Source organism: Tasmannia lanceolata, unplaced genomic scaffold (genome assembly GCF_043159265.1).
Source record: "Tasmannia lanceolata isolate RefF3 unplaced genomic scaffold, GAP_Taslan_0.1 ptg000013l, whole genome shotgun sequence".
In the NCBI taxonomy this organism is placed as follows: Eukaryota; Viridiplantae; Streptophyta; class Magnoliopsida; order Canellales; family Winteraceae; genus Tasmannia; species Tasmannia lanceolata.
This window is the reverse complement of record NW_027518690.1, coordinates 28,538,844-28,562,172: the sequence shown is the minus strand read 5'-3', so window position 1 is coordinate 28,562,172 and position 23,329 is coordinate 28,538,844. Positions and strand designations below refer to the sequence as shown.

Genomic DNA, 23,329 nt, shown 5'->3' with positions numbered 1-23,329 from the left:
GGTCCATATGTCTGAGTTTTCCCTTTTCCCTGGTGTCACCCTTCCTCCAAAATTCAGAATGCCAGACTTTGATAAATATGATGGAACGGGGTGCCCATGGAGTCATCTAAGGTCGTTCATTTCAAATCTAGAAGGGTATGGGCTGTCTCCAGAGCAGATTGCTAAGGTATTTCCGATGTCTCTGACAGGAGTAGCTAAGAAGTGGTTCCTTCATTTGAAATCCAAAGAACTCGAAACTTTAGACGAAATTGCTAACAAGTTTGTTGAGCAATTTTCAATGGAAGAAGGAATAGAAGTTACGAAGAGGGATCTGAAAGCAATAAAGCAAGGACCTCAGGAAACTGTAGACACCCCATTTTGCTCTACCTTAATCGATAAAGAAATTAGGGTTTGTTTTCCGTCGGTTTTCCAATGTCTTTCTTTCCCGCATCCGTTTGTTACATTTCTAAATATTTTTGGTCATTTCCGTCGTGTTTCGCATTTTCCCGCTAAATGTTGAGAAGGATTATTCAGAAAAATCTAAACTAGGGAGAATTTGTACCTGCTAGTGTGGGACCTGCTAGTGTGGGACCTGCTAGTGTGGGACCCGTTTGTGTGGGACCCGCTGGTGTGGGACCTGCTAGTGTGGGACCTGCTAGTGTGGGACCCGTTTGTGTGGGACCCGCTGATGTGGGACCCGCTTGTGTAGGGCCCGCTGATGTGGGACCCGCTTGTGCGGAACCCCCAAAGTGGGACTCACCATTAGCATGACTTAACTTTCTCTACCATTTCCACTAACTTTATTTTTCCCTTTTAAAATAACACCATTATCTCCATTACCATTATATATTCCATGATTCCCACCACCATTCCCACCATTCCATTATATATTCCATTATTCCCACCACCATTCCCACCATCCCATTATATATTCCATTATTTCCATCACCATTCCCACCATTCTCATTATCTATTCCATTATTCCCACCACCATTCCCACTATTCCATTATCTATTCCATTATTCCCACCACCATTCCCACTATTCCATTATATATTCCATTATTCCCACCACCATTCCCACCATTACCATTATATATTCTCCACCATACCCACCATTCTCATTTTTTATTTTCCACCTCTCCATCTTCTCCCACTAAGTTTTTCACTATATAAAGAGAGGAGAGGAAGAGGGGAGGAGAGGAAGAAAAGAGGACCAAGGTGGCTCATCTCATAAAAATCCTTCTTCCAATCACTTCCTCTATCAACAGTGAGGGAAACAAAAAAATAAAAAAAATAAAAAAGAAGAAAGAGAAAGCGAAAGACGGCGGAGCGGATCGGCGGCGGCGATTGTTCTTAACTCTTGGATTGGGCGGAGATCTTCACCACAGGTAGGTACATTGTTTTTCGAATTTTTCCGAATTTTTCCGCAAATCGTGTTTTAAAAATAGAAAACTCTTCAAAAAAAAAAACATCTTTTGACAAAGAAACATAAATTATATACTAAACAGACTCCAAAATTAATGCAATTTCGTGGAAAAATACTATGATACTGACACATTCTACCATGAATTTGTAACGATTTTTGGAGTTTATTTGGTATATTATTTAATACTTTCTTTGAAAATTATCAGATTTTGTGAGAATTGTTACTGACACTAGATCACCATTAAAATTCTTCCAATTTTTACAGTAGTCATATATTCCATATTCCTTGTTTCTGTAAAAGTTTCAAGTTCTTTGGATCTGTTTTCATATGGGATGTAGTGTTAATTCACAATCTGGTCTGAAACTTGTAAAATCCGAAATTGGTAGTAAATAGCCTTTAAAATTTATGAAATTCTCACAGAATGCTATGTCTATTCATATCTTATATCTGTAGAAATTTCATAGAATTTAAATTTCTATTTCTTGTAGTTTCTGTGTTAATTTGCAATCTGGTCATTGAATTGATAAATCAAGATTAAATATGAATTTAACATAAAAATCTATAAAACTCATCCAGTAAGCTACATACATTCCCATCTTGCTGCTGTTGAAATTTCAAATCATTTCGAATTTATTTGCAACAATTTCACTTGTAAAACCACTCATAGGCTTAAAATTGTTAAAATCCATTGAAAATTCGAAATTAATTAAAAATTATTGTAAAAATTCCTAAAGAACTTTTAAATTCTGTCACATGTTCACTCCTTAATCCATTGAAACAGAAATTTTAGGATCTTTAGATTTTCCTGGAAAAATGGCCAGTGCATCCATAATCGTATCCCAATTGCAACCGATCTTTGACAATTTGAATATTTAAGCTATAGCATGTTGTTGGCTCCGAGGTTACTGTCCACGGAAATCCTGAGATTTGCCAGGCAATAAGATGCCATAACCTAAGTACTAAATTGCACAAAGAAAGAACGCACGATTCCCTTCCTTGGATGCTATTCTGGGCCGAAATTGGTGAAGCCTAGAACCATTGGTAATCCTCAAGTGTCCATAAATCGAAAATCCATGAAATCTGAAATTAATTAACTTCAAGAATTTGAATTGATTTGTCTCGAGTCTTCCGGAACCATTGGATTATGGTTTCCAATCTAAGAACCATTAGAGCCCAATTTAGGAACACTAGTGTTGTGTCGTGTCCTAAGTTTTAGGGAGTCCTAGAGTTAGGAGTCCAGCCTCATCACGGACGCTTGCTATGTATAGCAACCGTACCATAGGTCTAGTTACACTAGTCACCTCATCTTTCCCTAAGACATGCCTAGTAGACTAGGATGTAGGCTAACCTGCATTAGTCTAAGGGACAACTTGCATTTAGATAAGAATCATATAGCATCTTCGATGAAATCCTAAGATAATAAAATCCTCAACTTGAATTAAACAACTTCTCTTAAAACTGTTGAAACAGTCAATCCCGTCTAGGTCGGTGTCTTAGTTGAGTTAGGCATATGTAGCTTAGCTTAGGTGCACCGAACTACGTCGACTCTGATCCCAGTGAGGCTTGGGTACGTAGGCAGCTTGGATGTCTGATGGCATACCACCCGCGAGTCGGCACCACAACAAATTGTGGTGTTTTGTATATTAATTTTCTTGTAAATACTTAATCAAATCAGTTAGGGTTTTCCATGAAATTAGAATTCTAGGAGAACTTTCACGTAGAATGAATCCAGACAAATTAATAAATCAAGATACACATCTAGGATTCACATTGAAATTAGATTCTAGGATGCATGTCACTTAGTTCGCACATTAACATAGAGTTGAATGAGCCATTTAAAATAAATTTAAAAGAGTTAGCTTTTGGAATCGAAGACCGATTATCGGACAAGAATGGTGCATGTGGTGGATAACTCCCCATACCTTCCATTCTCGTAACCAGGTAGCGAGTCTAGATTTCTGGTTAATTATGGGTCCTAGATCCCACATCTAGGTGGCGACTCTGTCAGTCTCTTTCGTGTGGAATTCGGATTGCCTTAGTGATCCCAAGTCCACAGGAAAGACGAATTCAAATCAATATTAAAATGCACACGCCAATCGCGTGGGAACGAGAGACCAAAGGAGAGCGCGCGGCGGCTCGCGCCCCACGCCCCTCTCGCGGGATCATGTCCCACAGTCTGGCGACTCTGCTGGGGACCACCTAACTTCATTAAAATTTCAAAAGATAATTCATTTGAATTTAATTTAACTGGCTCATAAAAACTCTATACTTGTTAGATTAGTTTGTCTCGTTTTATTTTCTCATCACATTTTACTCGAACTTAATTTAACAAAACCTGAAGGCATCATAGATTGCGCGAACTTATTGCACACACTTACATCACTTGCATCTAAACCCTTGCATTTCACATGCACACACGTCCTATTTTAGGAACCCGGAGTGTTATCTAGCATGGTTGACTGGGATTTCATCACCTGGTGCCTCTGTGCTAGAGAAGCATTCCACCCTTAGCCTAGTACCTTTATGGTGCGTAAACGGATCTCTTGTTCACGTACTGATACGCCGGACACTGGTACAGTATATCGAACATGGATTCGCGCTAAGGGGACTCTTGGCCTTACCCCTAGATTAACCCACACATGCATGCAGTATACGAACACATGTGCACCACATGTGTGAGCCTAGTTTAGGATATCTTACCCATTTGTGTCTAGATTAGGCCGTAGTCCATCTTCCAATGGCTACGATCGGTCCTAGGTACACAAACAAAGTCATGAGTCGAGATCCTCTCTCCACTCCGCTAGATTAGGATTAGGGTTGATGCCTTCAGGTAACACTGTTAAAATGTGCGAAGACTAAAAACTTTTCCTTTGGGGTTAGGATATAAATCCCATCATTTCTAAAGATCTCATAGGATTAGTTATTCTTGATCTACCCGTTGAAAGTAATCCTATGCAATCTCACATTTTGATCATGTGTCTATCATTCGTCTCTTGTGGGATTCGATTATGTCTTCATTGGCGGAAATTGTGTCTCAATCATTTGATCGTGCAATCTTGATGATCCAATCTTGCCTGTACCCTTGATCTCTTCCTCCTCTAGGGGCTACCTTTTTCAAGAATATTTCTGCTAAATCCTTCAGAGTTTACTCTCATAATCCTTGAACTAAGGGCATTCCCCTCATCATTTGGATTCATTCTATTGTCCCAATTACTTGCTTAAATGTGTAATATTTTTCAGTCATTGAGAAGAAACACTCCATGAATGTCAAGCTCATATACCTCGTGTTCATTATTTCCATGACAGGGCACTAAACACCATAGCTAACCCTACTATTCCTTGGGTTCGGATCTCTTCTCGATTGCAGAGGAAATCTGTCTCCCCGCCACCTTCTCTGAGGACCCCAGCATCTCCTTCTTTCCCATCCTCATCCTCCCCAATGGCAGAAAACCAGAACAGTAGTCTTCCACCCGCTGCTATTACCGATACTCTCACCTTGATTCTCCGGCAGCTTCAAGAACTCAAAGAAGAGAACCAAGTTATCAAGGCCCAGCTTTCTGAAAAGTTGGGGCCATCGTTGTCCAAAGATAAAGGGTCCATGCACCATACAGTTACTTCAGCCGCACCTGCCCAGCCAGTGTTCATTCCTATCCCTGACAAAACTGAAGAAGTTTTTGAAAAAGAGCAGTACAGCGAAGATCGCAGCAGGCCTTCTCAGTCCATGGTTGATAAAGTAGTTATGGAGAAATTAGAAAGTCTTACCAGGAAGGTTCAGGACATTCAGTTTCAGGACCAGGGTGGTTTCAATCCAAGTGACCTCACACTGTTCCCAGAAATCCGTCTCCCAGCCAATTTTCAAATGCCGTACTTTGATAAATATGATGGTGTGGGTTGTCCAATCACACATTTGCAAATGTTCACCATCATGTGTCAACCTCAAGGCTTATCTTCTGAGCAAATGGCTCAATTGTTCCCGGTTTCCCTAACCAAGGTTGCCAGGAGGTGGTTCATGGTCTTGGACAAGACTCGTTACAGGACATGGAAGGATATCGGCGAGCAGTTCATCAGGCAATTCAAATATGATGACGGGACAGAAATCACCAGAAAGGATTTGGAAAGGACAAAGCAAGACTTGAGGGAATCCTTTCTGACCTTTGTGAAAAGATGGAGGAGAATAGCAGCTCAGATGATGGAGCGCCCTTCTGAGGAAGAGCAGGTCCAAATAATCATGAAAAATATTTCCCCCCAGCTCCAGTATCACATGTCGTTGCAGTATTATCCGGACTTCAAACACTTTATCGTGGCAGGCACCCAAATAGAGGAGGCTATGGCTCAAGGTGTGTTCAACCGAAGTAACCCGAATACCAAAGAATTCAGGAAGCCTCCATCAGCTGAAATTAATAACCTTTCCCGCTCCAAGCCTCAGCCTTCAAAACCTCAGAACCCCATGGTGATGGATTATACCCAACCTGCTGTCGCACCTCGGCCACAGGCCCAGACAGAATTTACCCCTCTCCCTCTTCCACCATCTGTGATACTCAAGGAGTGTCTAGCCTCAGGTCGCATAATCCTGCCCGACATTAGGGCTCTTCCTAATCCTTTACCAGCAAATTGGCGAACAGATCAACACTGCGAATACCATAGAAATTCTGGCCATCTCACTGATAATTGCATTGCCCTAAAATTCAGAATCCAGAGGTTGCTCGACAATAAAAGCCTTGTGTTTGAGCCAAGTCCCGTTGCTACCAATAACCCATTATCAAATCATGCAGTACTGCCGCCAGCCGTTCGCAATGCTTAAATAACTGAAGGTTCAAAGGGGCACAGGTCCGGTTGCAATGAAAAGAATCAGAAGTTGAAAGTACCATTTATGAGCCAGCTTTCGCCGAGCCTCCGAAACCAGACAGTTGCAGCAGTTAAAGTTTTGTCATTTCCTATTTTATGATTGAGTCAGTCATCATGGTCAGGACAATTGTTGAGTCCGGTCTTACAGTTCAAGGTCAATGGCTAGTCCAGGCAAGTTATCTTTTGCTTTTCTTTTGATTGAGAGTTGTGAATCCTGAGCATGTTCAGGATAGGTTGTCAGATGTAAGAACTTTCTCTTTAAATAAAATTTGAGTCCCAATAATTCACTTGTGTCCGTTTCTTAAGTGTGCTTCTGATCTTAAAATAAGACTCCCTCCTCAAATGAGGACAAAATTGATGAAACTTCACTTGGGTCACAACAATTACTTGAACAAGAGGAGGAGCGCCAATCCCAGCCTTTCAAAGATGAAATTGAAGTGGTAAACACTGGCACTGAAACCTTGATCCAGTAAATGCCGATTGAAAATACATTACCCTCTGAAGAGTGTGAAGAATTGGTAAACCCATTTTGAGGATAAAAAGATGGTCCGGTAAGCGTTACCATTAATGCCAGGAGAAAGACCCAGATAGAAGGTTCAAGAAAGAATGAAGTGAATATCATATGCTATGCAAGGGGCATGGAGTGGAAACAACTTTCATATTTCCAATGAATGACCTTGGTTCTCAAATTCATAACATGAAGCCATCAAATTCGAGATAAGAAGTTCAAGAGCAAGCATTGAAAAGTGATCATCAGATATCAAGAGTTACAAATCCATAGATGGAGGATGTCGAAGAACAAGTTTCGCTCTATGAAAGTCGAAGGCGCGTTTTAGAATCTTGAAAGAAGAAGATCTATTATCTCTTACCTGGAAATGCCGTCAAACTCCGTAAAAAAAAAAAATAAAATAAAATAAATAATCAGTACCAGAGGGACTCTAGTAAACTAGATCGACTCCCAATCTAAACATCGGAAGGCCTTCTTTGGCCGAATAAATCCCAAAATCAGAACCCAATGTCAAAACAAATACATGTTTGCAAACCCTTTTGAGCCTGAATGAAATTTTCTTGAAAACCCATCAAACTAGGGGCATTCGCCCCGAACTACGCGATACCTGATCCCTACACTGGGGTACGTAGGCAGCTCGGTTAAACTGAGTTCGGTCGATTCAAAAAAGAAAAGCAATTCAATCAATCAAAAAAAAAGAAATTCAATCCTTTCAGAAAAAAGAGGGACAAGTTCCTAAAGAAGAGAAGTCAATTATTCCAGAAAGAAAAAAAAAATCAATAAACCTTCGAACAATTTATCTTCAAACTAGGGGCATTCGCCCTGAACTACACACGACCTGATTCCTACCTTGGGACATGTAGGCAACATGTTCACAGGTTCGGTCGAAATCTTTGTTGAACCTTAAGCCATTCTTTGAAAAGCCCTATCCTACCTATAAAGTCCTTCCGGTGTTCAGAACTAATGATCTAGGTCCCGAAACAAAAAAAAAATTGATGATGAAATGGAGTTTGAAGATCTGCTAGACTGAAAACCTGAAAGGACGGTTTAGGCAAAATTTAAGATCATTCCCCTGCTAAGTTGAAAACCCGAAAGGGCGGCTTAGGCAAAAGCTAAGGGGATAGCCTGCTGAATCGAAAACCTAGAAAGGCGGTTCAGGCAAAAGTTAAGGCTAGCACGGTCCGCCAAGTTAAAAACCTTGAAGAGGTGACTTGGTCATGGTAAGAGAATCATTGTAAGAAAGCTACAGCCGGTATCAGGACTGAAGATCAACTGAAGTTCAAGCAAATTCAAGTGACATCCTCAAAACTGGGGGCATTGGAGCTAAGCAATCCTAGGAGTTGTAATTAAATCATTGAGGCATTACTGTTTAAGGGAAAAGTCCAGTGTTTACCAATTAAAAAAAAATATTCCTTGAAAGGATAGACTTACCAAATAAAATATTAACTAAGTCAGAAGCATTACTGTGTCTGTCAGTGTAGTTAATCAATCGTTGTTATTCTATGTTCACTCCTTCAGAGATCCTCAATCCTTTGAGTAGTGTCTTTTATCTAAGTTTTCTCTTTAAAAAGAGTCAATCGTCGTCCTTGTGTCCAAAATGATGCAACTGTCTCGGTGAAGGAGGCCCGACCTCGTCAACTCCCTGCGATTGTACCTGAAAGAGTTCGAGAATCTAGTCAAACAGCTACATTTCAAAGAAGATCAACTCAGAAGAGTTCAGAAGTAGAAACATCAGAAAGCCCAGCTTCCTTAAAAAGATCATACCTCAGGAAGGCATCTTAAGCTTGGAAGAGCCTCAGATGCAATGATGGTCGAGCCAATTTCTCACAAAGATGAACCGTTAAAATTCAGAATTTCCTTCCAGTTAGTTTGATTATATCCAAGAGAGCCGTTGTTCTAGATTACCAATTTCAAGTGTCTTGTTCAAGGTTTCAGTCATCCAAATCCCCAAAGACAAGACCAGCAGTCTCTTTGAGAAAAATCTTGTTGAAGTTTCATAAAAGTGTTTCTACTCCATTCTTGTTAGTAATGGTTCTTCGGTTTGCCGTTTCATCATTCGTCAAAGTCCTAGTTTCCGATATCTTTGTCAGGCACGATCTATAACATCCCCGATTTCATTAAGTTCAAAAAATCAAAAATTCATCAAATCCAATCCTATGTCAAATTCAAGTTCATGAAAAATCTCTAAATTCTTCGTTGTTGAATTCATCAATCAAAGCTATCTTGTTTCTTTGAGCCCGTTTGTGAATGGTGCCTCTTTTCTCGAGTCCATTTGTAAATGATCTCGTCTTCTCCTTGAACCCGTTTGTGAACGGTGTCTCATTTTTCTGAGTCCATTTATGGTCTCATGTCCTCCTTAAGCCCGTTTGTGGACGGTGCCTTATTTCTGAAAAATCAAAAATTCATCAAATCCAATCCTATGTCAAATTCAAGTTCATGAAAAACTCTAAATTCTTCGTTGTTGAATTCATCAATCAAAGCTATCTTGTTTCTTTGAGCCCGTTTGTGAACGGTGCCTCGTTTCTCGAGTCCATTTGTGAATGGTCTCGTCTTCTCCTTAAGCCCGTTTGTGAAGGGTACCTCATTTTCTGAGTCTATTTGTGAATGGTCTTATGTCCTCCTTGAGCCCGTTTGTGGACGGTGCCTTATTTCTGAAAAATCAAAAATTCATCAAATCCAATCCTACGTCAAATTCAAGTTCATGAAAAATCTCTAAATTCTTCGTTGTTGAAGCTATCTTGTTTCTTTGAGCCCGTTTGTGAACGTTGCCTCATTTCTCGAGTCCATTTATGAATGGTCTCATGTTTTCCTTGAGCCCGTTTGTGAACGGTGCCTCGTTTCTCGAGTCCATTTGTGAATGGTCTCGTCTTCTCATTGAGCCCGTTTGTGAACGGTGCCTCATTTCTCGAGTCTATTTATGAATGGTCTCATGTTCTCCTTGAGCCCGTTTGTGAACGGTGCCTCATTTTCTGAGTCCATTTGTGAATGGTCTCTTATTCTCCTTGAGCCCGTTTGTGAACGGTGCCTCATTTCTCGAGTCCATTTGTGAATGGTCTCGTCTTCTCCTTAAGCCCGTTTGTGAACAGTACCTCATTTTCTGAGTCTATTTGTGAATGGTCTCATGTTCTCCTTGAGCACGTTTGTGAACGGTGCCTCGTTTCTCGAGTCCATTTGAGAATGGTCTCATCTTCTCCTTGAGCCCGTTTGTGAACGGTACCTCATTTTCTGAGTCCATTTGTGAATGGTCTCGTCCTCTCCTTAAGCCCGTTTGTGAACGGTACCTCATTTTCTGAGTCCATTTGTGAATGGTCTCATCTTCTTCTTAAGCCCGTTTGTGAACGGTACCTCATTTTCTGAGTCCATTTGTGAATGGTCTCATATCCTCCTTGAGTCCGTTTGTGAATGGTACCTCATTGTCTGAGTCCATTTGTGAATGGTCTCTTATCCTCCTTGAGCCCGCTTGTGAAAGATGTCTCATTTTCTTTAAAAAAAAAAAAAAAAAAAAAAAAAAAAAAAAAAAAAACCGCTTGAGAACGATCTTTGTTCTTTCTCTTCGGAATCCATTCGAAAGTGGTATCTCATTCTCTCGTTGCTCGTTTGTAAACGGCACCGCATCAGGATTTCTTATTATGTTCTAATTCTAGGATTTCATTTAGGGCCTTGCATTAGGTAGTAAATGTTTGCGTCTAAGTTCCGTTTTGTGTAGAGTCTTTTGTCGATTAAAGCTACGCAAAATGGCTCTGTCATTTTGACTTTGGTATTCGATGACTACGTCATCTCTACCAAAGAGGGGCATCTGTAGACACCCCATTTTGCTCTACCTTAATCGATAAAGAAATTAGGGTTTGTTTTCCGTCGGTTTTCCAATGTCTTTCTTTCCCGCATCCGTTTGTTACATTTCTAAATATTTTTGGTCATTTCCGTCGTGTTTCGCATTTTCCCGCTAAATGTTGAGAAGGATTATTCAGAAAAATCTAAACTAGGGAGAATTTGTACCTGCTAGTGTGGGACCTGCTAGTGTGGGACCTGCTAGTGTGGGACCCGTTTGTGTGGGACCCGCTGGTGTGGGACCTGCTAGTGTGGGACCTGCTAGTGTGGGACCCGTTTGTGTGGGACCCGCTGATGTGGGACCCGCTTGTGTAGGGCCCGCTGATGTGGGACCCGCTTGTGCGGAACCCCCAAAGTGGGACTCACCATTAGCATGACTTAACTTTCTCTACCATTTCCACTAACTTTATTTTTCCCTTTTAAAATAACACCATTATCTCCATTACCATTATATATTCCATGATTCCCACCACCATTCCCACCATTCCATTATATATTCCATTATTCCCACCACCATTCCCACCATCCCATTATATATTCCATTATTTCCATCACCATTCCCACCATTCTCATTATCTATTCCATTATTCCCACCACCATTCCCACTATTCCATTATCTATTCCATTATTCCCACCACCATTCCCACTATTCCATTATATATTCCATTATTCCCACCACCATTCCCACCATTACCATTATATATTCTCCACCATACCCACCATTCTCATTTTTTATTTTCCACCTCTCCATCTTCTCCCACTAAGTTTTTCACTATATAAAGAGAGGAGAGGAAGAGGGGAGGAGAGGAAGAAAAGAGGACCAAGGTGGCTCATCTCATAAAAATCCTTCTTCCAATCACTTCCTCTATCAACAGTGAGGGAAACAAAAAAATAAAAAAAATAAAAAAGAAGAAAGAGAAAGCGAAAGACGGCGGAGCGGATCGGCGGCGGCGATTGTTCTTAACTCTTGGATTGGGCGGAGATCTTCACCACAGGTAGGTACATTGTTTTTCGAATTTTTCCGAATTTTTCCGCAAATCGTGTTTTAAAAATAGAAAACTCTTCAAAAAAAAAAAACATCTTTTGACAAAGAAACATAAATTATATACTAAACAGACTCCAAAATTAATGCAATTTCGTGGAAAAATACTATGATACTGACACATTCTACCATGAATTTGTAACGATTTTTGGAGTTTATTTGGTATATTATTTAATACTTTCTTTGAAAATTATCAGATTTTGTGAGAATTGTTACTGACACTAGATCACCATTAAAATTCTTCCAATTTTTACAGTAGTCATATATTCCATATTCCTTGTTTCTGTAAAAGTTTCAAGTTCTTTGGATCTGTTTTCATATGGGATGTAGTGTTAATTCACAATCTGGTCTGAAACTTGTAAAATCCGAAATTGGTAGTAAATAGCCTTTAAAATTTATGAAATTCTCACAGAATGCTATGTCTATTCATATCTTATATCTGTAGAAATTTCATAGAATTTAAATTTCTATTTCTTGTAGTTTCTGTGTTAATTTGCAATCTGGTCATTGAATTGATAAATCAAGATTAAATATGAATTTAACATAAAAATCTATAAAACTCATCCAGTAAGCTACATACATTCCCATCTTGCTGCTGTTGAAATTTCAAATCATTTCGAATTTATTTGCAACAATTTCACTTGTAAAACCACTCATAGGCTTAAAATTGTTAAAATCCATTGAAAATTCGAAATTAATTAAACATTATTGTAAAAATTCCTAAAGAACTTTTAAATTCTGTCACATGTTCACTCCTTAATCCATTGAAACAGAAATTTTAGGATCTTTAGATTTTCCTGGAAAAATGGCCAGTGCATCCATAATCGTATCCCAATTGCAACCGATCTTTGACAATTTGAATATTTAAGCTATAGCATGTTGTTGGCTCCGAGGTTACTGTCCACGGAAATCCTGAGATTTGCCAGGCAATAAGATGCCATAACCTAAGTACTAAATTGCACAAAGAAAGAACGCACGATTCCCTTCCTTGGATGCTATTCTGGGCCGAAATTGGTGAAGCCTAGAACCATTGGTAATCCTCAAGTGTCCATAAATCGAAAATCCATGAAATCTGAAATTAATTAACTTCAAGAATTTGAATTGATTTGTCTCGAGTCTTCCGGAACCATTGGATTATGGTTTCCAATCTAAGAACCATTAGAGCCCAATTTAGGAACACTAGTGTTGTGTCGTGTCCTAAGTTTTAGGGAGTCCTAGAGTTAGGAGTCCAGCCTCATCACGGACGCTTGCTATGTATAGCAACCGTACCATAGGTCTAGTTACACTAGTCACCTCATCTTTCCCTAAGACATGCCTAGTAGACTAGGATGTAGGCTAACCTGCATTAGTCTAAGGGACAACTTGCATTTAGATAAGAATCATATAGCATCTTCGATGAAATCCTAAGATAATAAAATCCTCAACTTGAATTAAACAACTTCTCTTAAAACTGTTGAAACAGTCAATCCCGTCTAGGTCGGTGTCTTAGTTGAGTTAGGCATATGTAGCTTAGCTTAGGTGCACCGAACTACGTCGACTCTGATCCCAGTGAGGCTTGGGTACGTAGGCAGCTTGGATGTCTGATGGCATACCACCCGCGAGTCGGCACCACAACAAATTGTGGTGTTTTGTATATTAATTTTCTTGTAAATACTTAATCAAATCAGTTAGGGTTTTCCATGAAATTAGAATTCTAGGAGAACTTTCACGTAGAATGAATCCAGACAAATTAATAAATCAAGATACACATCTAGGATTCACATTGAAATTAGATTCTAGGATGCATGTCACTTAGTTCGCACATTAACATAGAGTTGAATGAGCCATTTAAAATAAATTTAAAAGAGTTAGCTTTTGGAATCGAAGACCGATTATCGGACAAGAATGGTGCATGTGGTGGATAACTCCCCATACCTTCCATTCTCGTAACCAGGTAGCGAGTCTAGATTTCTGGTTAATTATGGGTCCTAGATCCCACATCTAGGTGGCGACTCTGTCAGTCTCTTTCGTGTGGAATTCGGATTGCCTTAGTGATCCCAAGTCCACAGGAAAGACGAATTCAAATCAATATTAAAATGCACACGCCAATCGCGTGGGAACGAGAGACCAAAGGAGAGCGCGCGGCGGCTCGCGCCCCACGCCCCTCTCGCGGGATCATGTCCCACAGAAACGTTTACCTCTTTTGTATGAAGATGGAGGAGAAAAGCTGCCCAGATGACTAATCGTCCTCCGGAAGAAGATCAGATCAAAATTGTGGTCAAGAACTTGTCTCCGCAGTATTACCACTTCATGGCGATGCAGTATTATTCTGATTTCAATCACTTGATCAAGACAGGAACCATAACTGAAGATGCGTTGTTGAAGGGTTCTCTGGCGAGGTGTAGACACCCCCATTTTGCTCCGCCTTAGTCAACAAAGAAGTTAATGTTTTTCCATCGGTTCTTCTGTGTTTTCCATTCCCGTGTCCGTCCCCTATGTTTTCTCGATCTTTTCGTTATTTTTGTCATGTTTTGCGTCGTCCTGATAATTGTTGAGAGGGGTTGTTCGCAAGAATCCAGACAAATTAAGAAATCAAGATACATATTTAGGATTCACATTGAAATTAGATTTTAGGATGCATTTCACTTAGTTCGCACTTTAACAGAGAGTTGAATGAGCCATTTAAAAGAAATTCAAAAGAGTTAACTTTTGGAATCGAAGACCGATTATCGGGCAGGAATGGTGCATGTGGTGGATAACTCCCCATACCTTCCATTCTTGTAACCAGGTAGCGAGTCTAGATTTCTGGTTAATTATGGGTCCTAGATCCCACATCTAGGTGGCGACTCTGTCAGTCTCTTTTGTGTGGAATTCGGATTGCCTTAGTGATCCCAAGTTCACATAAAAGACGAATTAAAATCAATACTAAAAGAGCACACGCCAACTGCGTGGGTACGAGAGACCAAGAGAGAGCGTGGCGGCACGCGCCCCACCCCTCTCGCGGGATCGGGTCCCACAGTTTGGCGACTCTGCTGGGGACCACCTAACTTCATTACAATTCCAAAGGCTAATTCATTTAAATTTAATTTAACTGGCTCATAAAAACTCTATACTTGTTAGATTAGTTTGTCTTGTTTTATTTTCTCATCACATTTTACTCCAACTTAATCTAACAAAACCTGAAGGCATTATAGATTGCGCAAACATATTGTACACACTTACATCACTTGCATCTAAACTCTTGCATCTCACGTGCACACACGTCCTATTTTAGGAACCCGGTGTGTTATCTAGCATGGTTGACTAGGATTTCTTCACCTGGTGCCTCTGTGCTAGAGAAGCATTCCACCCTTAGCCTAGTACCTTTATGGTACGTAAACGGATCTCTTGTTCACGTACTGATACGCCGGACACTGGTACAGTATATCGAACATGGATTCGCGCTAAGGGAACTCTTGGCCTTACCCTTAGACTAACCCACACATGCATATAGTATACGAACACATGTGCATCACGTGTGTGAGCCTAGTTTAGGATATCCTACCCATTTGTGTCTAGATTAGGCCGTAGTCCATCTTCCAATGGCTGCGATTGGTCCTTAGATGCACAAACAAAGTCATGAGTCGAGATCCTCTCTCCACTCCGCTAGATTAGGATTAGGGTTGATGCCTTCAGGTAACACTGATAAAATGTGCGAAAATTAAAAATTTTCCCTTTGGGGTTAGGATATAAATCCCATTCATTTCCAAAGATCTCATAGGATTAGTCATTCATGATCTATCCGTTGAAAGCAATCTTATGCAATCTCATCTTTTGATCATGTGTCTATCAGTCGCCTCTTGTGGGATTAGATTATATCTTCATTCCCTTTCTCAATTGGCAGGAATTATGCCTCGATCATTTGATTGTGCAATCTTGATGATCTGATCGTACTTGTACCCTTCGTATTTTCTTACTCTAAGGGCAACCTTTTTCAAGAATATTTTGCTAAGTCCTTCAGAGTTCACTCTCATGATCCTTGAACTAGGGGCATTCCCCTATTCGAATCTGTCATCATTGTCATGTGTTGGTCCTTCAGGATTCATTCTATTGTCCCAATTACTTGCTTAAATGTGTAATCTTCTGTTCAGTCATTGAGAATGAACACTCCTTGAATGTCAAGATCATATACCGTTCTTATTGTTTCCATGTCAGGACTATTCACAGCTGAAAATCCAAGAAAGCTTCTTGGGTTTGAATCTATTCGTGGTCAGTAAAGAAGATAATTCCCCATTTTCTTTGGAAGCGTCTCCAATCCTCTCCTTCCATACTCATGGCAGTCTCTATGAAAAATTCACAGCTCTCTTACATCATGGAAGCCTTGACCCAGCTCGTCCAACAGGTGAAGGAATTGAAGGAAGAAAATCAATTCATCAAAGCTCAACTTAGTGAGAAATTTTGTCCAACCACTGTTGTTTCTAAGGGCAAAAATCCGAGCCTCCCCATGGTTATGGGTTTGGAAGAACTAATTGTGAATCTCTCTAGACAAATGGCTGCGCTAACAGAAGAAGTTCATCAGATGAAGCAACAAATGCAAACCTGGTATTGTCAGTCCCAAAGTTCGAAGCATTTCACTGACAAAAATACCAAAGTCCAGAATGTTGTTACCAGAAACTCTATCTCTCAGCACCAGCAGGATTCTGTTGGGCCCTTAATTCTTGAATATGACCAAGAGCCACCATCTGAAACTCCTAAAAGAGAATTCACTGACTTGCCGATCTCGCGACCTGATGCTTTGAAATGGTTGCTCAAGGAAAGAATGATAACACTATTGGGATCAGAACCTGTTCCTAATCCTCTTCCCAGTCCCGGGACCTTCCAAATGAGAGAATTTTGTGATTATCATTTACTTCATGGTCATGCAACTGATGAATGCCTCAGCTTGAAATATGATATTCAAGACCTTATAGACATGGGGCTCCTCGACCCTCAAAATCTTTTGTCAAGCGGCGAAGCTCCATCCTTTCCTGATGACCGCAAACCGTGGTTTGAGCAAATGAAGAGAAAGTCTCACGATAATCGCAACCAGCAATGCACAATGATGGGTCGAAATATATTGAGCCCGGTCTCTATAGGTCAGGAAATCAAAGTGGCCACAACACATGGGGCTTATAGCGGGGGCAATTGTACTTCAAAAAATATCAACAAGCTACAGAACCCTATGATATTCAAATATAATCAATCAGGGATTGCAGCTCAGCAAAAAGCCCCTCTCCCTCTTCCCCCAACTGAGATACTCAAGGAATGTCTAGCCTCAGGTCGCATAACCCTACCCGACATTAGAGTTCTTCCTAATCCTTTACCAGCAAATTGGCGAACAGATCAACGCTGCGAATACCATAGAAATTCCGGCCATCTCACTGATAATTGCATTGCCCTAAAATTCAGAATCCAGAGGTTGCTTGACAATACATGCCTTGTGTTCGAGCCAAGACCCGATACTACCAATAACCCATTACCGAATCGTGCAGTACTTCCGCCAGCCAATCGCAATGCTTAGATAACTGAGGGTTCAAAGGTGCACAGGTCCGGTTGTAATGAAAAGAATCAGAAGTTGAAAAGTACCAGTTGTGAGCCAGCTTTCGCCGAGCCTCCGAAGCTGGAAAGTTGCAGCAGTTAAAGTTTTAGTCATTTACTATTTTATGTTGAGTCAGTCATCATGGTCAGTACAATTGTTGAGTCCGGTCTTACAGTTCAAGGTCAATGCCTAGTCCAGGCAAATTATCTTTTGCTTTTCTTTTATTGAGAGTTGTGAATCCTGAGCATGTTCAGGATAGGTCGTCAGATGTAAGAGCTTTCTCTTTAAATAAAATTTGAAGTCCCAATAATTCATTTGTGTCTGTTTCTTAAGTATGCTTCTGATCTTAAAGTAAGACTCCCTCCTCAAATGAGGACAAAATTGGCGAAACTCCACTTGAGTCACGACAATTACTTGAACAAGAGGAGGAACGCCAATCCCAGCCTTTCAAAGATGAAATTGAAGTGGTAAGCACTGGCACTGAAACTTTGATTCAGTGAATGCTGATGAAAAGTACATTACCCTCTGAAGAGTGTGAAGAATTGATAAACTTATTTCAAGAATAAGAAGATTGTCTAGAAAAGCTACAATCGATACCAGGGGCAAGACATAGATCGAAAGCTCAAGAGAATGAAGAAAGTGAAAGACATATGCTATACAAGGGGCATAGAGTGGAAACAACTTTCATATTTCCAATCAATGACCTTGGTTCTCAAATTCATAACATAAAGCCAACAAATTCAAGATAAGAAGTTCAAGAGCAAGCATGGAAAAGTGATCATCAGATATCAAGAGTTACAAATCCATAGATGGAGGATGTCAAAAAACAAGTTTCGCTCTATGAAAGTCGAAAGCACGTATTAGAATCTTGAAAGAATAAGATCCATTATCTCTTACCTGGAAATGCCGTCAAACTTCGAAAAAAGAAAAAAAAAGAAAAGAAAAGAAAGAAATAATAAAAAAGAGAACTCGTCAACCTAGATCGATTCACAATTTGAACATCGGAAGGCCTCTTTTGGGCGAATAAATCCCAAAATCAGAACCCAATGTCAAAAGAATACCGGTTTGCAAACCCTTCGAGCCTGAATGAAATTTTCTTGAAAACCCATCAAACTAGGGGCATCCGCCCCGAACTACGCGAGACCTGATCCCTACACTGGGGTACGTAGGCAGCTCGGTTAAACCGAGTTCGGTCAATTTAAAAAAAGAAAAGAAATTCAATCCTTTTAAAAAAAAAAGGGACAAGTTCCAAAGGAAGAGAAGTCAATCATTCTAGAAAGAAAGAAAAAAAGAAAAATCAATTAACCTTCAAACAACTTATCTTCAAACTAGGGGCATTCGCCTTGAACTACGCACGACCGGATTCCTACCCTGGGATACGTAGGCAACCTGTTCACAGGTTCGGTCGAAATCTTTGTTGAACCTTAAGCCATTCTTTGAAAAGCCCTATCCTACCTATAAAGTCCTTCCCCCCTATAAAGTCCTTCCGGTGTTCAGAATTAATGATTTGGGTCCCGAAACACAAAAAGTGAAAAAAAAATGAAGAAAAAAAAAGGAGCGGAGTTTGAAGATCTGCTAGACTGAAAACTTGAAAGGGCGGTCTAGGCAAAATTTAAGATCATTCCCCTGCTAAGTTGAAAACCCGAAAGGCCGGCTTAGGCAAAAGCTAAGGGGATAGCCTGCTGAATCAAAAACCTAGAAAGGTGGTTCAGGCAAAAGTTAAGGCTAGCACGGTCCGCCAAGTTAAAAACCCTGAAGAGGTGACTTGGTCACGGTAAGAGAATCATTATAAGAAGGCTACAACCGGTATCAAGACTGAAGATCAACCGAAGTTCAAGCAAATTCAAGTGACATCCTCAAAACTGGGGGCATTGAAGCTAAGCAATCTTAGGGGTCGTAATTAAATCCTTGAGGCATTACTGTTTTAAGAAAAAAGTCCAGTGTTTACCAATTGAGAAATTATTCCTCGAAAGGATAGACTTACCAAATAAAATATTAACCAGGTCAGAAGCATCGCTCTATTTGTCAGTATAGTCAGTCAATCTTTGTTATTCTAAGTTCACTCATTCCGAGCTCCTCAATTCTTTGAGTAGTGCCTTTTATCTAAGTTTTCTCTTTAGAAAGAGTCAATCGTCGTCCTTGTGTCCAAATGATGCAACTGTCTTGGTGAAGGAGGCCCAGCCTCGTCAGCTCCCTCCAATTGTACCTGAAGGAGTTTGAGAATCTAGTCAAGCAGCTTCATTTCAAAGAAGAAATTCAGAATCTCCTTCCAGTTAGTTAAATGCTATCCTGGTCAAGAAATGTTTATCTAAACACCTGTCAAGAGGCAAATCCCACTTTTCCATGATTATATCCAAGAGAGCCGTTGTTCTAGATTACTAATTTCAAATATCTTGTTCAAGGTTTCAGTTATCAAAATCCCCAGGAGACAAGACCAGCAGTCTCTTTGAGAAAAATCTTGTTGAAGTTTCATAAAAGTGTTCCTAATCCATTCTTGTTACTAATGGTTCTTCGTTCATAAGGTTGGTCGTCTCATCATTCGTCAAAGTCTTGGTTTCCAATATCTTTATTGGGCACGATCTATATAATATCCTCGATTTCATTGAGTTCAAAAAAAAAAAATCCAAAATTCATCAAATCCAATTCTACGTCAAATTCAAATTCATGAAAAATCTCTAAATTCTTCGTTGTTGAATTCATCATTCAAAGCCATCTCGTTTCTTTGAGCCCGTTAGGGAACGGTGTCTCATTTTTCTGAGTCCATTTGAAAATGGTCTTTTCTCTTGGAACATCATATAGATGTGATGTCTCATTCCTTGGAATTCGTATAAATACGATTTCCATTGTCCTTGAGTTATCTTTGAGCATCATCTGAATATGGTGTCTCATTTCCTTGAAATCCGTATAAATACGTCATTTCATTCTCCCTGAGTCCATTTGAAAATGATCTTTTCTCTTGGAACATCATATAAATGTGATGTCTCATTCTTTGGAATTCGTATAAATACGATATTCCATTGTCCTTGAGTTATCTTTGAGCATCATATGAATATGGTGTCTCATTTCCTTGAAATCCATATAAATACGTCATTTCATTCTCCCTGAGTCCATTTGAAAATGGTCTTTTCTCTTGGAACATCATATAAATGTGATGTCTCGTTCCTTGGAATTCGTATAAATATGATATTCCATGGTCCTTGAGTTATCTTTGAGCATCATATGAATATGGTGTCTCATTTTCTTGAAATCCGTATAAATACGTCATTTCATTCTCCCTGAGTCCATTTGAAAATGGTCTTTTCTCTTGGAACATCATATAAATGTGATGTCTCATTCCTTGGAATTCGTATAAATACGATATTCCATTGTCCTTGAGTTATCTTTGAGCATCATATTAATATGGTGTCTCATTTTCTTGAAATCCGTATAAATATGTCATTTCATTCCCCCTGAGTCCATTTGAAAATGGTCTTTTCTCTTGGAACATCATATAAATGTGATGTCTCATTCCTTGGAATTCGTATAAATACGATATTCCATTGTGCTTGAGTTATCTTTGAGCATCATATGAATATGGTGTCTCATTTTCTTGAAATCCGTATAAATACGTCATTTCATTCTCCCTGAGTCCATTCAAAAATGGTCTTTTCTCTTGGAACATCATATAAATGTGATGTCTCATTCCTTGGAATTCGTATAAATACGATATTCCATTGTCCTTGAGTTATCTTGGAGCATCATATGAATATGGTGTCTCATTTCCTTGAAATCCGTATAAATACGTCATTTCATTCTCCCCGAGTCCATTTGAAAATGGTCTTTTCTCTTGAAACATCATATAAATGTGATGTCCCATTCCTTGGAATTCGTATAAATACGATATTCCATTGTCCTTGAGTTATCTTTGAGCATCATATGAATATGGTGTCTCATTTTCTTGGAATCCGTATAAATATGGTATTTCATCCTCTTCAGAATCCATTCGAAAATGGTATCTCAGTCTCTCGTTGCCCGTTTGTGAGCGGCACCGCAGCGGGATTTTTTATTGCATTCCAATTCTAGGACTTCGTTTAGGGTCTTGCATTAGGTAGTAAATGTTTGCCACCTCTCGCGGGATCGGGTCCCACAGTTGTCGCCACGCTCTCTCTTGGTCTCTCGTACCCACGCGGTTGGCGTGTGCTCTTTTAGTATTGATTTTAATTCGTCTTTTATGTGAACTTGGGATCACTAAGGCAATCCGAATTCCACACAAAAGAGACTGACAGAGTCGCCACCTAGATGTGGGATCTAGGACCCATAATTAACCAGAAATCTAGACTCGCTACCTGGTTACAAGAATGGAAGGTATGGGGAGTTATCCACCACATGTACCATTCCTGCCCGATAATCGGTCTTCGATTCCAAAAGTTAACTCTTTTGAATTTCTTTTAAATGGCTCATTCAACTCTCTGTTAAAGTGCGAACTAAGTGACATGTATCCTAAAATCTAATTTCAATGTGAATCCTAAATATGTATCTTGATTTCTTAATTTGTCTGGATTCTTGCGAACAACCCCTCTCAACAATTATCAGGACGACACAAAACATGGCAAAAATAACCAAAAGATCGAGAAAACATAGGGGACGGACATGGGAATGGAAAACACAGGAGAACCGATGGAAAAACATTAACTTCTTTGTTGACTAAGGTGGAGCAAAATGGGGGTGTCTACACGAGGTCATCTTTTGATCCGAGGAATGGAAAGAAACCAGTGGTAGCTTCAAAGCCAGAAGTTAACAATGTGATTGCTGCACGCCCTATAAGAAGAGTTGTAGCAGAGACAGAGCAGCCAGGGAAGAAAGCGCCAAGGCATTTTGATCCGCTACCTTACCCTTTATCTGTCGCTCTCAAGAAGTTACTAAGAGACAAAAAGATTACTCTCTTAGAACCGAGACTTCCACCACCTATTCTCCCTAGATATTGGCGTGAGGATCAGTATTGTGCATATCATCAAGGAACAGGGCACCTAACAGATAACTGCATGGACTTGAAGCATAAAATTCAGGATATGATAGAAGCAAAAAAAATTGTTGTATCTATGCCAAACATTACCCGGAATCCATTACCAACTCATGCTGCACGGCCTCCTCCTACAGTTGGGGAGATTTTTACTGAAGAGCATATTTGTGACCTTGCTTCCTTGATCTGTGCTATCGCTTCTGATTCACCGACTGTCTTGGCATTTGGCGAGGAAGTTGAAGAAGTAGAGGAAGAGAAACCTTATGTGCTGGGCGGAGATGAAGATGACTATGCCGAGTCTTCTATTGGTCCCTATATTCTTCAATGTGATGAAGAGGAAGTCCAAGATGTTGCTCCGTATGTTCTTAGCTTTGATGATGATGACTTTGATTTTTTGAACGATCAATGTGACGAAGTCCGCCATGTTACTCGTGGTGGGCGAATCTTCAAACCTGTTGAGTTGAGAGCCGAGAACCCAGCTGAAGTTGTAAGGGCTCCAGAAGCACAGAAACAGAACAAACCGAGTTGCGAAGAAGAAGATGAGAATCTTTTGCGTCAACTTAAAAAGACCCAGGCTTATATTTCAATTTGGGGTTTGCTTATGGCTTCCCCAAAGCACCGTCAAGTTGTACTAAGAGAGTTGAATGCTGCACAGGTATCTGTAGATATTACACCTAATGAACTGGTTGGTTTAGTAGCGATGGTTAGGGTGTCTAAGACTCTTTCTTTCACTGATGAAGATCTGACATCTGAGGGTAACAATCATGCACGCTCATTAAAAATCACAGTTATCTGTAACGGGAAGAAGGGTCCCAGACATACTGATTGACAATGGGTCCGCATTGAATGTATGCCCGTTAACTACTGCTACTATTCTTGGATTTGGGCCGAATGACTCCATCCCTTCTGAATAAGGAATTTTGGCGTATGATGGTACAAGACGCGATGTTATAGGAATCCTAGCAACCAAAATTCTGATAGGAGGAGAAATCTTTGAAATAGAGTTCCAAGTGCTCGATATCAAAGCGTCTTTCCTTCTCTTGCTTGGCCGACCTTGGCTCCTTAAGGTTGGAGTTATCCCTTCTTCGCTGAACCAGAAACTTAAGTTCATCAGAAACAACATGGTGATAACAGTCAAGGGTGATCCTGATTTAGAGGTAGGCCA

At 40.1% G+C, this 23,329-nt stretch overlaps 1 protein-coding gene across 1 annotated transcript; it reads left to right on the top strand.

Annotated features, from left to right (window-relative positions):
• The first annotated feature begins 7 nt into the window (after positions 1 to 7).
• Positions 8 to 22,993, top strand: LOC143891126 (uncharacterized). Its single transcript, XM_077395765.1, has 2 exons — positions 8 to 343; positions 21,860 to 22,993. Exons 1-2 carry the CDS (start codon positions 8 to 10, stop codon positions 22,991 to 22,993), a joined length of 1,470 nt encoding a protein of 489 aa, XP_077251880.1.
• Positions 22,994 to 23,329: the final 336 nt, after the last annotated feature.

Coding starts and splice junctions, on each gene's coding strand:
- LOC143891126 (XM_077395765.1), top strand. CDS start 8: ATGTCTGAGTTTTCCCTTTTCCCTGGTGTCACCCTTCCTCCAAAATTC. Junction 344..21,859: donor AGCAAGGACCTCAGGAAACT/GTAGACACCCCA, acceptor ACTAAGGTGGAG/CAAAATGGGGGTGTCTACAC.